This window comes from Leucoraja erinacea, chromosome 39 (genome assembly GCF_028641065.1).
Source record: "Leucoraja erinacea ecotype New England chromosome 39, Leri_hhj_1, whole genome shotgun sequence".
In the NCBI taxonomy this organism is placed as follows: domain Eukaryota; kingdom Metazoa; phylum Chordata; class Chondrichthyes; order Rajiformes; family Rajidae; genus Leucoraja; species Leucoraja erinaceus.
This window is the reverse complement of record NC_073415.1, coordinates 9,331,347-9,347,535: the sequence shown is the minus strand read 5'-3', so window position 1 is coordinate 9,347,535 and position 16,189 is coordinate 9,331,347. Positions and strand designations below refer to the sequence as shown.

The 16,189-nt window shown below is 44.9% G+C and overlaps 1 protein-coding gene and 1 long non-coding RNA gene across 2 annotated transcripts in view; one reads left to right on the top strand and one right to left on the bottom strand.

The window, feature by feature from the left end:
* The window catches only part of LOC129714563 (uncharacterized), a 77,474-nt gene that overhangs the window by 35,112 nt on the left and 26,173 nt on the right, over positions 1-16,189 (bottom strand). The window contains exon 2 of the long non-coding RNA XR_008726364.1: positions 16,017-16,105. This is a non-coding gene — a long non-coding RNA (uncharacterized LOC129714563). The remainder of the gene's footprint in view (positions 1-16,016; positions 16,106-16,189) is intronic.
* Positions 8,422-15,340, top strand: rln3a (relaxin 3a). Its single transcript, XM_055664271.1, has 2 exons — positions 8,422-8,959; positions 12,083-15,340. The coding sequence occupies exons 1-2, from the start codon at positions 8,785-8,787 to the stop codon at positions 12,355-12,357; spliced, it is 450 nt and encodes a 149-aa protein (XP_055520246.1). The 5' UTR covers positions 8,422-8,784; the 3' UTR covers positions 12,358-15,340.

The window sequence follows — 16,189 nt, the reverse complement described above, 5'->3', positions numbered from 1 at the left end:
GGCGACAATATTACAATTTTTACCAAAGCCAATTAACCTGCAAACCTGTATCTCTTTGGGATATGGGAGGAAACCGGAGCACCCTGAGAAAGTCTAGGCAGTCACAGGGAAATCGTACAAACTCCATACAAGCAGCACCCGTAGTCGGGATGGAACTTGGGTCACTGGCACTGTAAGGCAGCAACTCTACCGCTGCGCCACCATCAAACACCTATTTACACTAAGACTATCTCCATTTTATTCTCTCCACATTCGCATCATCTCTTCCAGGATTCTGCCCCTCACCCTACACACTAACAGCAACATAAAGTGGCGATTTTGGATGTGGGGGGGGAAACTAGAGCATTCGGGGGAAGCTCCACAGGGAGAACATGCAAACTCCACACAGATGGCACCGTGGGACAAGATTGAACCCGAGTCTCTGGTACGGTACGGTAGCGGCTCCAGTAACTGTGACACGGTGCAGAAGCTAGATACATTTCTAGTTGCAGAAATCACCAAGGAATATGGGCAGAGAAAGGGAATATGGTATTGGGATAGAGAATCAGTCATGATTGTATTTTTTGATCGAGCAGGCTCGAAGGGCCAATTCCAGCTCTTATTTTCTGTTTCCCTCACAGGCTCATCACAGTATGAACATTCCCTAAGTCTGAAGAAGGGCCTCGATCTGAAACGTCACCCATTCCTTCCAACACATGCTGCCTGTCCCGCTGAGTTACTCCAGCATTTTGTGTATTCTCACAACATGACTAAGACTGTACGCAATACCAGAGTCAGCCACTGAATGGCAGCAGAGGTCCACGTTCTGGTCACTGACACCATCCACAAACACTAACCTCACCCTGAGCCTGAAACAATGCCTTAAAACACCATCCCGAAATACCCACTCAAAACACTCACTTAGTAACACAAAATCCAAAGCCCTTATCAAATCCAAAGCACTGCAGGAAAAATGTTCCCGGTGTTGGAGGAGTCCAGAACCAGGGGTCACAGTTTAAGAATAGGCACATTTAGGACTGAGATGAGGAAAAACTTTTTCACCCAGAGAGTTGTGAATCTGTGGAATTCTCTGTCACAGACGGCAGTGGAGGCCAATTCACTGGATGTTTTCAAGAGAGAGTTAGATTTAGCTCTTAGGACTAATGGAATCAAGGGAGATGGGGGAGAAAGCAGGAACAGGATACAGATGATCAGCCATGATCTTATTGAATAGCGGTGCTGGCTCGAAGGGCCGAATGGCCTCCACCTGCAACTGTTTTTCTATGTTTCTATCCCAAAAACATAAAAGTGAAACACAAAGGGCTCAAAACTTTGACGCTGAGACACTGCCTCAAATAACACCTCAATCATAAGACACAAACTTCACAAAACCTACACAAAACATCATCACCAAAGCAGCATCTGCAAAATACTGACCTCAGTTCAGGCTGCAAAACAGGCACATCAGAAACAAGGAACGCAAAACATTGGTGGCAAAACACCAACACAATAAACACCTCAAAACATCAAAGAGAGAAAAGCAATCCAAAGCAAAGACCAAATCCACTGATCTCAAAATCACTCTTGAATGATTTTAGAATCAGATCTCAGAAGTGATGAACATAGGGACTGGGACCTCAAACCTAGAGCTCCTTGAGAGAGGCATCACAAGAATGTCCTTCCTCAAATTAGGGGACCAAAACTGCACACAATATTCCAGGTGTGGTCTCACCAGGCCCTGTATAACTGCAGAAGGACCTCTTTGCTCCTATATTCGATTCCTCTTGTTATAAAGGAAAGTGTCATGGTCATAGTGTCGAACAACAAGTCCAGAGAAATGGGGAAATTAATAGTGTTGGGAAATCAATAGGGCTGAAAGCTGATAAATCAGCAGGGCCTGATGCAGAATGGCACTGGGATAGATGTGATACCGCAGGGCATGGGTAGAGGAGGCTGCGCTGAGAGTGCTTACAGCAGATATACACAAAGTGCTGCAGTAACTCAGTGGGACAGGCAGCATCTCTGGAGAGAAGGAATGGGTGACGTTTCAGGTCGAGACCCTTCTTCAGCTGGACTGGTAACTGGGAACTCAGCCATGCACAGATGTATGTTCAGGGAGACAGACACACTGCAGGTAGAGAGGGAAAGGTGATCACTAGAAAATAGTGGAAGCAATACAATCAGATCATCTGCAGAAGGATCAGCGACCCTTCGAAGCCGAGTGATGAGCAGAATTAGAAGAAAAGAGAAGAAAACAGAAAAAGAGGCAGCAACAACCAAAGCCCGACCTGCCGTCTGGAATTACCCGTCCTGAATGCTGAAGATTGAACTCATAAGCCACCTGAGAGTCCATAAAAACAACAGAACGTTGTGGACCATCATCCTCGACCTCGAGGGTTAGCCACCACGACCAGTGGCATGAGTGGCATGTAGCCACCACGACCAGTGGCATGTACCATGTGGCATGTACCAGTGGCATGTACCAGTGGCATGTACCAGTGGTATGTATGTGGCATGTACCAGTGGCATGTACCAGTGGTATGTATGTGGCATGTACCAGTGGTATGTATGTGGCATGTACCAGTGGTATGTATGTGGCATGTACCAGTGGTATGTATGTGGCATGTACCAGTGGCATGTACCAGTGGTATGTATGTGGCATGTACCAGTGGTATGTATGTGGCATGTACCAGTGGTATGTATGTGGCATGTACCAGTGGTATGTATGTGGCATGTACCAGTGGCATGTACCAGTGGCATGTACCAGTGGCATGTATGTGGCATGTACCAGTGGCATGTACCAATGGCATGTACCAATGGCATGTACGTGGCATGTACAAGTGAGAGACATAGGAAGGTGAGGCAGAAGCAAGCCTGGCAGAGGATATGATTTAGGAGGAGGGCTTTAGTGGGGAAAAGGGTACTTCTACATTCCATCTGAAGAAGGGTCTCAGCCCAAAAACATAATCTGTCCATTCCCTACACAGATGCTGCCTGACCAGCTGAGTTCCTCCAGCACTCGGTGTTTTATTCAAGATTCCACCATCTGCAGTTCCTTGTGTCTCCTTTCTGCAATCCAGATGGGATGCACTTAATCAGGAATGGAACAACATCCGTGCTGCCTGGCAATCAGCTTGTGCTGTACGGGAGGGTCGAAGCTACTTTGCCAGAAGGTGGACCTCTGGGAGTATCAACAACAGTTGAGCAGGAAACAGTTAGATGGGGTTCTGGTGAGGGGGGATTCAGGCAGAGGAAGGAAATAGTCCAGGACTACATCAACCAGTGTGTATTGGGAAAGCACAAGACTAATAGATCTGGAGTTGGGAAAACTTTAGTTTAGTCTAGTTTAGTTTAGAGATACAGCATGGACACAGGCCCCTCAGCCCACTGAGTCTGCACCGACCAGCGATCCCCGCACATTAACACTATCCTACACACACTAGGGACAATTTTACATTTATATCAAGCCAATTAACCTACAAACCTGTAGGTGTTTTGGAGTGTGGGGGGAAACCGGAGTTCCTGAAGAAAACCTACGCAGGTCACAGGGAGAACGTACAAACTCTGTACAGACAGCACCCGTAGTCAGGATGGGACCCGGGTGTCTGGCGCTGTGAGGCAGCAACTCTACCGCTGCGCCACTGTGCCACCCTAAAACTGAAAATAAAAAAAGAATGACAAAGTTGTGAAAAGAGATGTGGGGAGAAAGTTCACACTAGATTAGTCAGTGCAAGTATTTGACTGAGATTAGTTCAAATGGAAATGATATAACCAATTTGAGTTTACAATGTGTGAATGCAGATATATGAATGTGAATCAAGTTAAGGACTTCAACACACATAGCCATGCGGGGTTGTGTGGTGATGATAACAGTTTGAACAGGGGTGGGACCGGGCATTTAATATTGCTGGGTGACAAATGGTAATAAAATATATATCATAATACTGGCGAGGGAATGACGCTGAGGCTCAAAGGTAGTCTTCCTATAGACACTATCTCTCTTCATAAACTCCAGAGTATTATGTCCATTTCAAGAGGGATGTGGGAGGCTAGTGTACACAGAGAGAGCCTAGCCTTGATCCTTCATAGGCCACATTTAGGCATCAAACAGCCGGACTTTCATATCGGCAGGACCAAGAGCAGGCTCGGCAATCATTCTGCTGAACATCCTGCTCAATCCGCCTAAACCGGCATGATCTCCCGATCTCCCAACTTTAACTCCCCATCCCATTCCCACACTGACCTTTCTGTCCTGGGCCTCCTCCATTGTCAGAGTGAGGCCCAGCGCAAATTGAAGGAACAGCACCTCATATTTCACTTGGGCAGCTTACACCCCAGCGGCACGAATATAGATTTCTCCAACTTCAAGTAATCCCTTGATTTCCCTCTCCCTCCATCCTTCCCCCATCCTTGTTCTCTGACTAGTTTTACTGTCCTCCTGATTAAATTTTACATTGCATGCCTCGTGGTCACCTTCCCCATAGCTAACAATGATCTATTCTACATTTCCCTTGAACTTCATCCCCTTTGATCACCTGTTTTCACACCTTACCCTTCTATATCTCTATGTCTCCCTTTCCCCCTGACTCTCAGTCTGAAGAAGGGTCTCGACCCGAAACGTCACCCAGTCCTTCTCTCCAGAGATGCTGCCTGTTGCGCTGTTACTCCAGCATTTTGTGTCTATCTTCGGTTTAAACCAGCATCTGCAGTTCCTTCCCACACATTGCCACGATTTGTCCTGCTACCACTTCTTTTCTGCTACACTCAGTCTAAAGAAGGGTCCCAACCCGAAAAACTGTTTCATTCCTTCTCTCCACAGATGCTGCCTGACCCACTGAGTTACTCCAGCAGTTTGTCTTTTACAGGAGTAGGCCAGTTACCTCATGCCTGCTGCTCTACTGAAGAAGATTGAGGCCCAATGTTTTAATGCAGCTCAACACTCTCCATATCCTTGATATTGTTAATATTGAAAAATCCAACAATTTCTCTCAAAAGAAACTCAGCAACTGTCACTTGTAATTCTAATTACCCATTCCTATCTATTTCAAAGTCTGTTTTACTAACATCTAATTTTCTTTCCATTCCCATTTTCCCATTTTCTGTTCCTTCTGACAACGTCACATTTCCTTTGATACATGAATTACCCTTCAACTTCTCTTTTCCTGTTAGTTTTGTGTGTTCAATGAGCCCTATATTTAACTATGCATTAAAAATTAAATGCATTGAACATTAAACGTTTAGTTTCCCAGTGTCCTCGAGGCAATTCATGTCTTGTACTGCATGATTTAATTTGTTTGAATTTAAGATCATAGTTTCCGATTGAACTAAATCACATACGACATTTTTATAAACTTCTACCATATTATTCTGTACTGTAACACAACCTACTTCTTGTGTCGAAGATAGACACAAAAAGCTGGAGTAACTCAGTAGGGCAGGCAGCATCTCTGAAGGGAAGGAACAGGTGACATTTCGGGTCGAGACCCTTCATACCTCCTGTGTCCATGGCCCCAAAAAATAGATCAGAGCTTGCCTTCTGACTTTAGACTTTAGAGATCTAGTTTAATTTAGAGATACAGCATGGAAACAGGCCCTTCGGCCCACCAACCAGGGGTGTCATTCCCCCGCTACCAGAATCTAAAACTACCCTCAACCTATCCTTACACTGTAGTTAATACCCACTCATCCAGCCACTAAACTATACCAAGATGTTGCCTGGGTGAGAGGGTATTAGCTACAGTTTAAGGATAGGTTGAGTCAGTTTTAGATTCAGGTGGGGGGGGGGGGGGGGGGGGGGGGGATTGACACCCATATTGAACTTGATTACCCATATTGAACTGTGGATTCTTACATTATGCTTACAGTTAAACTACTAACCCGTTTTAGGGTCAAATGGGGGGGTACCCTCACTGGGGTACAGTTCCCTCTCCTCAAGGTGCTTATAAATTCATGTTCATAAGCAATGGGAACAGAATGAGGCCATTCGGCCCATGGTCGACTCCACCATTCAGTCATGGCTGATCTATCTTTCCCTCTTAACCCCATTCTCCTGCCTTCTCCCCATATCCCCTGACACCCGCACTAATCAAGAATCTATCTATCTCTGCCATGAAAATAGCCATTGACTTGGCCTCCAATTAATTGCACAGATTCACCACCCTCTGACTAAATACATTCCTCCTCATCGCCTTCCCTTAATTCTGAGGTTGTGTCCTCTGGTCCCACTAGTGGAAACATCCTCTCCACATCCAGGCCTTTCACTATTCGGTGAGTTTCAATGAGTTTGCCCCTCATCATTGTAAACTCCAGAACTGAGCTGAACTGAGCCGACTCTCTCTCTCTGGGGTACACAGTCCTCTCTCCTGAAGGTGACCACTCTACCTGTGGTACAGTTCTCCCTCCTGATAGTGTTGACTCTCACAGGAGCACAATTCCACGATTCATCTTCCAGAAGTTGTGAAGAATTCCATTCAGCGAGAGTGTCTTTGTGCAGAGTGCAGCGGGTAGACATATTCAACCTTCCGTCCTTATCACTTGTTCATAGTCGCTGCTCCGTGACATTTGTCTTACGATTGAGCAAAATGTCATTCTGTTGTTCAATAAGAAGCAGGAGTTGATAACTTGATCCATGTTCACAAGATTAGAATGAGATTAAAGCCAACAGGCAAAGTGACATTTAACAAATGCCCTTTCGGGGATGATGTGAAAATAAATCTTTAATTAAAAGTGGCTGCATTTTCCAGCCTCTTTACTACAGGATGGTCCAACTCATCAGCATCACCAGCAAAAATACTCAATGTTACAAAACCTTTTGTTGTAGTAGATAACATGCTTGTGCAATGACTGCCTTCAGTTGCGCATATTGGAGTTGGCAGCTGATGGGATCTCTGTCAGAGTCCATGGTTATCAGTTTGACATATACACATCGACTGGGATTTAGTCACAGGAAAAGGCTCATCGTAAATTGTTCTTCAATTAATGCCCGTTTTTAGATCAATTGCTGAGTCCACCTTGGTGATGATACAGTAGATGAGGCAATTCATTAATTACATGAGTCAGTTCAAAAATCCATACACAGATTCAAATGCAAATTTACATTGCCGAAACTTTCTCTCTCTTTCTCCCTCTCACTCTCTCACTAACTCTTCAATGATGTTTCATTCTCACATGCACCGAGGTACAGTGAACTTCTTTGTTTTGCATGCAACCCGGTAAAATCATCCTATCACTGTCTCCTTCCCCCACTCATACAGGGGCAGTCGTAAAAGTATGACAGAAGGAACTGCAGATGCTGGTTCACACCGCAGATAGACACAAATTGCTGGAGTAACTCAGCGGGTCAGGCAGCATGTTGTTCAAGAAGGAACTGCAGATGCTGGAAGATCGAAGGTACACAAAATTGCTGGAAAAACTCAGTGGGTGCAGCAGCATCTATGGAGCGAAGGAAATAGGCGACGTTTCGGGCCGAAACCCTTCTTCAGACGTTCAGGCAGCATCTATGGAGAGAAGGAATGGGTGACATTTGGGGTCGAGACCCTTCTACAGACTGAGTCTGAAGTCTGAAGAAGGGTCTCGACCCAAAATGTCACTTATTCCTTCTCTACCTCTGCATCACCGTGACCTCCCCCAATGTTCTCTTGCAACCCAAAGACACACAGGTTGGTAGGTTGACTGCCCTCTGCAAATTGCTCCAATTGTGTGTGTGAGCAGTTGAAAATGTGAGGATTTGATAAGAAAGAGGGAGGGAAGGTGTAAATGGGATGGTTACTGTCAGTGTGGTTTTTGTAGCTGGAAATGCTGCTTTCTGCATTGTATAACATTGATTCCACAAAAATATCAGTGTGTGGGATACATTTGAGTGTGTATACCCTGAGGAGTGTTACAGTCATCCCAATGTCCATGGCAGGTGACACATGCATAGCTCTGCAACATAGAATTGAAGCTCCCTAAACAATCCATCTGACAAGCAATGACCAATCAGCCGGGAAACTGTAAATGAATTTGATTGAAAGATACAACATGAATCTTTGGCCCCACTCTGACCATCACTCACCCGCTCACACTTGTTCTATCTTATCCCACTTTAGCATCCACTCGCTAAACATGAAGAGCAATCGGTGGAGGGCAAGTAAACTACAAACCCGCATGTCTCTATCGGATGTGGGAGGAAACCCCATATAATTGCAGGGAGAACGTGCAAACTCAACACCAACAGCACCAGAGGAGTGGATCCAACCAGAGTCTCTGACCATCAGGCAGCATCTCCACCAGCTGTGCTACTGGGTCCTTGAATAGACAAGATTGTGTTTGGGACTTACTTTGAGTAAAGTTAAGACTCAAGGCTCAAAGTAAGACTCTGAGATGACTCAAAGTAACTTCTAGACTAAAACTTGTGCTGATGAGGTGAGGTAAGGGGGTTTGACAAATTATAACAATATAATTGTTTTAAAACATTCTGTTTTGTGCGTGTTTGGTTGAAATGATTTTTTAATTTCTTGTTTGATAAGTTACGAAGGAGACGTATGCTTGGTATGAGGCACATCGTGTGTCCGTCTCCTCCTCATTCCCCAAGACCTTTACATTGCTCCTGACACCAATCATTAAACCGTCAGTCTGCTGTCGTGTGTTGTGACTGCTCTATAATTATGTCTCTTTATCAGATATCAACAAGGGTTTAAATAGAGCCAGCTCGGAGCAAGGAGAGCACAGAAGGAGTCGCACCCCACAGCCAGCAAGACGTGCTCACGCTCCTGACTCACTCACTCTCTTCTTCTCTCCTCTTTCTCTCTCCTCAGACGACAGGACATGCAGAAACTCTGGTTCACCCTGGCTGTCTGGCTGCTCAGCCCAGGGTCCCAGCTGGAAGCTGAAGCTCGGAATCCAAGTCTCGGTGTCAAACTCTGCGGGAGAGAGTTTATTCGGGCTGTCATCTTTACCTGTGGAGGGTCCAGGTGGAAGCGGAGTGAGATAAACCTGCCAGGTACAAATGAGCATTCCGTCTGTAATTCCCATGGCTTAAAATGTCATCCAGGGATTAGGTTCTATGTAATGGGAGCCAGGTGGGACACGGAAGAGACAGATTGCCTTTGATTTGTCTTTGATGCTGGATTTGAGGGATCTTTCCTAACGAAGGGTGAGAAACTATTGCACCGTGTGGCAGGCAGAAAACCCAGCAGTCTAGAAACATATCAAATTCTTAAAGGATTGGACAGGCTAGATGCAGGAAAAATGTTCCCCATGTTGGGGGAGTCCAGAACCAGGGGTCACACAGTTTAAGAATAATGGGTCAGCCATTTAGGACTGAGATGAGGAAAAACGTTTTCACCCAGAGAGTTGTGAATCTGTGGAGTTCTCTGCTACAGAAGGCAGTGGAGGCCAATTCACTAGATTATGTCAAGAGAGAGTTGGATTTAGCTCTTAGGGCTAACGGAATCAAGGGATATGGGGGGAAAGCAGGAACAGGATACTGATTTTGGATGATCAGCCATGATCATATTAAATGGCGGTGCTGGCTCGACGTGCCGAATGGCCTACTTGTGCACCTATTTTTTTTCTATGTTTTCTAACAGCTCCCCCATTCCACCCGCCGAGGCAGGGTGGATTCCCCACATTAGGACAAGGAACATGGAACAGTAGTGTAGGAAGGAACTGCAGTTGCTGGTTTACATCGAAGATAGACACAAAAAGCTAGAGTAACTCAACGGGCCAACACATGACTGGCTCTTCGCCCCACAATGTCTGTGCCGACCAATATGCAATTGAAACTAATCCCATCTGCCTACCCATGGTCTATATCCTTGCCTGTTCATGTGTCTGCCTAAATCCCTATTTAACATTGCTAATGTCGCTGCTTCCACCACTTCCCTGGGCAGCATATTCCAGGCACCCACCACTCTTTGCAGAAGAAATACCGGCTTTGCAAATCCTTTATAAAGTTTGTAGGAAGGAACTGCAGATGTTGGCTTAAACCAAAGCTAAACACAAAATGCTGGAGTAACTCAACGGGACAGGCAACATCTTTGGAGAGAAGGAATGAGTGATGTTTCGGGTCGAGACCCTTCTTCAGACTGATTGTTATTTAATTGGCTTTGTATAAATGTAAAATTTAAAATTGACCTTAATGTGTGTATAGTGTTAATGTCAGGGGAGAGGGAGAACATAGATAAGGAAGTGTAAGGTGTGAAAATAGAACAAAGGGAATGGAGGTCAAAGAAAATGTAGCTTAGATCATTGCTATAAAGTTTCCTTTTCTTGTCTTAAAGCTTTGCCCCCCAAAATTTGAGAATTCCACCCTAGTGACTGATAATCAATGTGATTAAATGTCTATATTTCCCTAGAGCATGACAGACATTCTGTGTGATGTGTTGGGGGGATCTGCATATGTTGGTTTAAACTGAAGCCAAGACACAAAATGCTGGAGTGACTTAGTGGGTCAGGCAGCATCTCTGGAGAAAAAGAATAGCTGACATTTCAGGTCGAGACCCTTCTTCAGACCACTATATGTACAGCCGAGCTTCGGCATATTATTCGCAGAAGCAGATGATATTGATCTTTGTAGATTTGCTGTGCCGTCTTTTGAGAACTAGCAGGTTGAAGTAACAAGTTGAAGCTATACTACTTTCTGGGACAGGATGCAGAGATAGGTATAGCCACTGCAAGAACGCTGGTCACATAACTAGCACAAACCACATCAGGATGTTCAGTTTTCTATCATGTTTAATTTGCTGAATATAAAAACTGGGGGGGGGAAGGTGTGAATTGATGTTATCTCCACTGTCACGCATAGAGACTGTGGGCATTTCCCAAAGCTAATACTGCAGCTGTGAGAATTGTATGGTGGTTACCTCTCAGCTTTTTGAATAAAATACAAGTGAATACTATTGAAACATATAAGATTATTAAGGGACTGGGCACGCTAGAGGTGGGAAACTGCATTTCGTTGTCTCTGTACTGTACACTGACAATGACAATTAAAATTGAATCTGAATCTGAATCTGAAACATGTTGGGGGAGTCCAGAACTTGAGGCCACAGTTTAAGAATAAGGGGTAGGTCATTTTGTTGTCCAATGCATTTCGTTGTCTCGGTACTGTACACTGACAATGACAATTAAAATTGAATCTGAATCTGATTTAAGTCAAGAGACAAGAGAGTTTATTGTCATGTGTCCCAGATAGGACAATGACATTCTATGGACAGGATATTGTAGTCATAAATTTAGAATGGAGACAAGGAAACACTTTTTCTCACAGAGAGTGGTGAGTCTGTGGAATTCTCTGCCTCGGTGGTGGGCGGTGGAGGCTGGTTCTCTGGATGCTTTCAAGAGAGAGCTAGATAGGGCTCTTAAAAATAGTGGAGTCAGGGGATATGGGGAGAAGGCAGGAACGGGGTACTGATTGGGGATGATCAGCCATGATCAAATTGAATGGCGGTGCTGGCTCGAAGGGCCAAATGGCCTACTCCTGCACCTATTGTCTATTGTCTATAAATTTAGAACGGAGGTGAGGAAAAACTTTTTCACCCAGAGAGTTGTGAATCTGTGGAATTCTCTGCCTCAGAAGACAGTGGAGGCCAATTTGTTGGTGATTTCAAGAGAGTTAGATAGAGCTCTTAAAAATAGCGGAGTCAAGGGATATGGTGAGAATGCAGGAACGGGGTACTGATTGTGGATGATTAGCCATGATTACAGTGAATGGCGGTGCTGGCTCGAAGGGCTGAATGGCCTACTCCTGCACCTATTGTCTATTGTCTAAAATAAACGGAGACCATTCGGAGTTACTCCGGCATTTTGTGTCTATCATTGGTGTATAACTAGCCTCTGCAGTTCCTTCCCACACAGTACTTTTTATTATTTTGTCGGCAGCTTTGTGGTGACTTTTTTGTGTACTTTATATGAAATAACAAAGATTTTCACCGTACTGAGCTAGCTGCAAGTGACATTAAAGCATCATCATCATCATCAAACGTCACCGATCCATTCCCTCCACAGAGGCTGCCTGACCCGCTGAGTTACTCCTGTACTTTGTGTTTTGCTCGACTTATTGCTTCTGTAATTTGGATTTAATGACGTGTGGGGGTTAAGATTTGTTCTCTCTCTCCTGCAGACATCGCTGACCCCTTTTCCCACATGCCGCAGTCTCTGGACGATGCCAACCCCGACAGCTGGGATCTCGCTGACGACGCCGCCAGCTATGACTCGGCCAGCTGGAGGTTCCTGGTGGGATTCGGGGATGAGGGCAGGAGCCGGAGGAGCATCTCCAATGACGTTCTGGAGGCTCTGAGGAGCACGGATAGGAAGGGGAGGGATGTGGTGGTGGCTCTGTCTAATGCCTGCTGTAAGTGGGGGTGCACCAAGAGTGAGATTAGCTCGCTCTGCTAATACCTGCGCCCCAAACGTCCACTCCTCCATCTCCTGCTCCCTGATACGCAAGACCCAGAAACTGGTAGGTTCACGCTGGCATCTTGAATGCAAAGATCCTGCTTGTGAACTCCGGATCACACACACAGCATGAAGCGTGTGGCAGCTTGCGGCAAAATCAAACCTCATTCTTTCATGTTCCAGAGACCAGTGTTGATAGAGTTAGTGACGTTGTTAGGTCATTCTCTTTGTGTTCCTGGACTCTGCTGCTAAACACTCATTGTGTATCTGTTATGTTTCACTGCTGGAGTACAATCTGCTGTACAGTTTCTTTTATTAAAAAATGACATTTGTCACCATCGACTCGAATTTAGTCTCAATGTTAATGTCAAAGTATAAATAAGAAAATTGCGAAGTGCAGTCTCAGAAGTCAATAACATTGATACTTGACTCTCACAGTCACACACACACTGACATTCACTTTTACACTGTGACACAGTCTCACACACACTGACACTGTAACAGTCTCACACACACTGGACACGCTAGAGGTAGGAAGCATGTTCCCGATGTGGGGGGAGTCCAGAACCAGGGGCCACAGTTTAATAATAAGGAGTAAGCCATTTAGAACGGAGACGAGGAAACACTTTTTCTCACAGAGAGTGGTGAGTCTGTGGAATTCTCTGCCTCAGAGGGCGGTGGAGGCAGGTTCTCTGGATGCGTTCAAGAGAGAGCTAGACAGGGCTCTTAAAAATAGCGGAGTCAGGGGATATGGGGAGAAGGCAGGAACTGGGTACTGATTGGGGATGATCAGCCATGATCACATTGAATGGCGGTGCTGGCTCGAAGGGCCAAATGGCCTACTCCTGCACCTATTGTCTATTGACTCACATTGTAACACAGTCTCACACACACTGACATTCACTGTCACACAGTCTCACACCACGGTGTACAGTTACAATTCCAGCTGTCCTTAACTTAAATAACAATGGTATCAAGTAAAACACAATATCTTTAAACTCAGGGGAAAAGATAGGAAAAATAAGAGGGTGTGTTTGGAAAATGGAAATGAAATCAAAGTCCAGATTTGCACTTTGCATCTTTAGAAACTTTTGGAAATAAAATTCAAATTTAAAACAGTTCTTTTTGCAGTGAACTAAAAATTAAAATCATGTCAGATGAATAGAGAAAACCTAGGTGGAGCTTGACGCAGCTCTCTCTCATCAGTCTGAAGAAGGGTTTTGTCGCCTATTTCCTTCGCTCCATAGATGCTGCTGCACCCGCTGAGTTTCTCCAGCAATTTTGTGTACCTTCGCTCTCTCTCTCTCCTGCCAAACCTCATGTGATGCTTTAAAACTCAGAGCTTTCAATGTAAACAAGTTCAGAAATGACTCATCCCCAAGAATATTAAGAGACGAGCGAAATTAAAACACAATCATACACACTATATGGAGAATGTAAAACTTAAAGGCTTTAAAACAAAGGAATGCTGAAAGTTATTGATCATGCATAAACATTCAAACATTCCTGTATCACACAAAGCCCAGAGCTGACTCTGAGTTTGTTTCATTTTTAAATCTCTGACCCATAACATAACTCAGAATATGAAACTTTCTAGTTGCACAACTTTGGGAAAGTGTCTGGTTTTACTGGAATTGAATCAGACTGCTGACTACTCATGGGATGGCATGTATATAAGGGTTCAGCTTCTTCTGCCGTGTTCATGTCAGCTTGTTCAGTGATTAATAGCAGTAACTGGGATGTTCAGGCCTTTGATAAGGTGCCGCCATGAGGCCGCTAAAGAAGATGTGAGCCCAGGGTATTAGAGGGAAGGTACTACCAGAAGATGAACTGAATGGCATAAGGCAAAGAGTGGAATAAAGAGGTTTTTCTCTGGTTGACTGCAGTGACCAGCGGTCTTCCGCAGGGGTCGGTGTTGGGTCTGCTACTTTTCACGTTGTTTATTAATGATTTGGATGATGCAATTGATTGCTTTGTGGCCAGGTTTGCGAAAGATACGAAGATAGGTGGTGGGGCAGGTAGCACAGAGGAAGCAAGGAGTCTGAGGCAGGACTTGGACAGGTAGGGAGAGTGTCAGAGAATCATAGAGTCATAGAGTGATACAGTGTGGAAACAGGCCCTTCAGCCCAACTTGCCCACACCGGCTAACGTCCCAGCTACACTAGTCCCACCTGCCCGCGTTTGGTCCATATCCCTGCAAACCTGTCCTATCCATGTACCTGTCTAACTGTTCCTTCAACGTTGCAATAGTCCCAGCCTCAACTACCTCCTCTGGCTGCTCGTTCCATACACCCACCACCCATTGTGTGAAAAGTTACCCCTCAGATTCCTTTTACCCATCACCTTAAACCTCTGTCCGCTAATCCTCGATTCCCCACGACTCTAGGCAAAAGTAGCAGATGGAATACAGAGTAGCAAAGAGTGTGGTCAGGCACTTTGGTGGTAATAAGTAGGAATCAAGGCATAGACTGTTTTCTAAATGAGGAGATGATTCCGAAATTGGAAGCCAAAGGGACAAAAACAGAAAATTCTGGGACTCATCAGCAGATCAGGCACGATTTGTGGAAGGAAAAACAGTTACCATTCTGGGCCTGGGATCTTTCATTAGAACTGGTCTCCTTACTCTAGGGTTATGCAGCCCCTGGCCGCCTGCCTCTCTGATAAACAGTAAGGTGAGGCTCTCATGAAATATATCAATGAAGCCAGCACACATAAGTCACATTGCTTGCTTCCTGGAAATTTTGGCCGCATATATGTTTGCTGACACATGGCAACCAGATATTGAGGAAGGAAATTAAATCCATGCCATACGGGTTCACAAGGGTTACTCTGCATTAAGAAACCAATTTCCTTCCCAGAGTGTATGAAGAAACTGTAAACTGAAGACAGACGCAAAAAGCTTGAGTAACTCAGCGGGTCAGACAGCATCTCTGGAAAGAAGGAACAGGTGACGTTTCGGGTCGAAGGGTCTCGACCCAACTATTCCTTTTCTCCAGAGATGCTGTCTGACCCGCTGAGTTACTCTGGCTTTGTGTATTCTCCTTCCAAGTTAACTCTCTCTCTCTCAACACATTATATAGAAGGTGCAACACCTGAACACACTACATGCCATTTGGCCAAACCAAACCATGCCAGCATGTTGTCTTATCATTATAAGATCATAAATGGTAGGAGTAGAATTAGGCCATTTGGACCATCAAGTCTATTCCACCATTCAATCATGGCTGATCTATCTCTCCCTCCAAACCCCTTTCTCCTGCCTTCTCCCCATAATCCCTGACACCCGTACTAATCAAGAATCTATCTATCTCTGCCTTAAAAATACCCACTGATGGCCCCCACAGCCTTATGTGGTAGAATTCCACAGATTTGTCACCCTCTGACTAAAGAAATTCCTCCTCATCTCCTTCGTAAAATATTGTCCTTTAGTTCTGAGAGTATGACCTCTATGACCTCTAGTCCTAGACTCTCCCACTAGTGGAAACATCCTCCCCACATCCACTCTATCCAATCCTTTCACTATTCTGTACGTTTCAACGAGGTCCCCCCTCATTCTTCTAAAATTGTTCAAACATTATCCCATTCTTAACATACTGTAAGTTTCTATTCCTCATCTACAGGCCCATTCCGCTTATCTTTTATACGTCTGGACTACTCACCTCCAGCACTCCCTGTTGAAGCATCTGCCACAATTTCACCACTCTCTGGGTATAGGCGTTTCTTGTAGACTGCATAGGGCAGGCAGGATCTATGAAGAGAGAGACTAACTTAATATTTCAGATTGTTAAATTCTGATTAAAGATGAATGACCTGAAACAATATCTCTATTTCT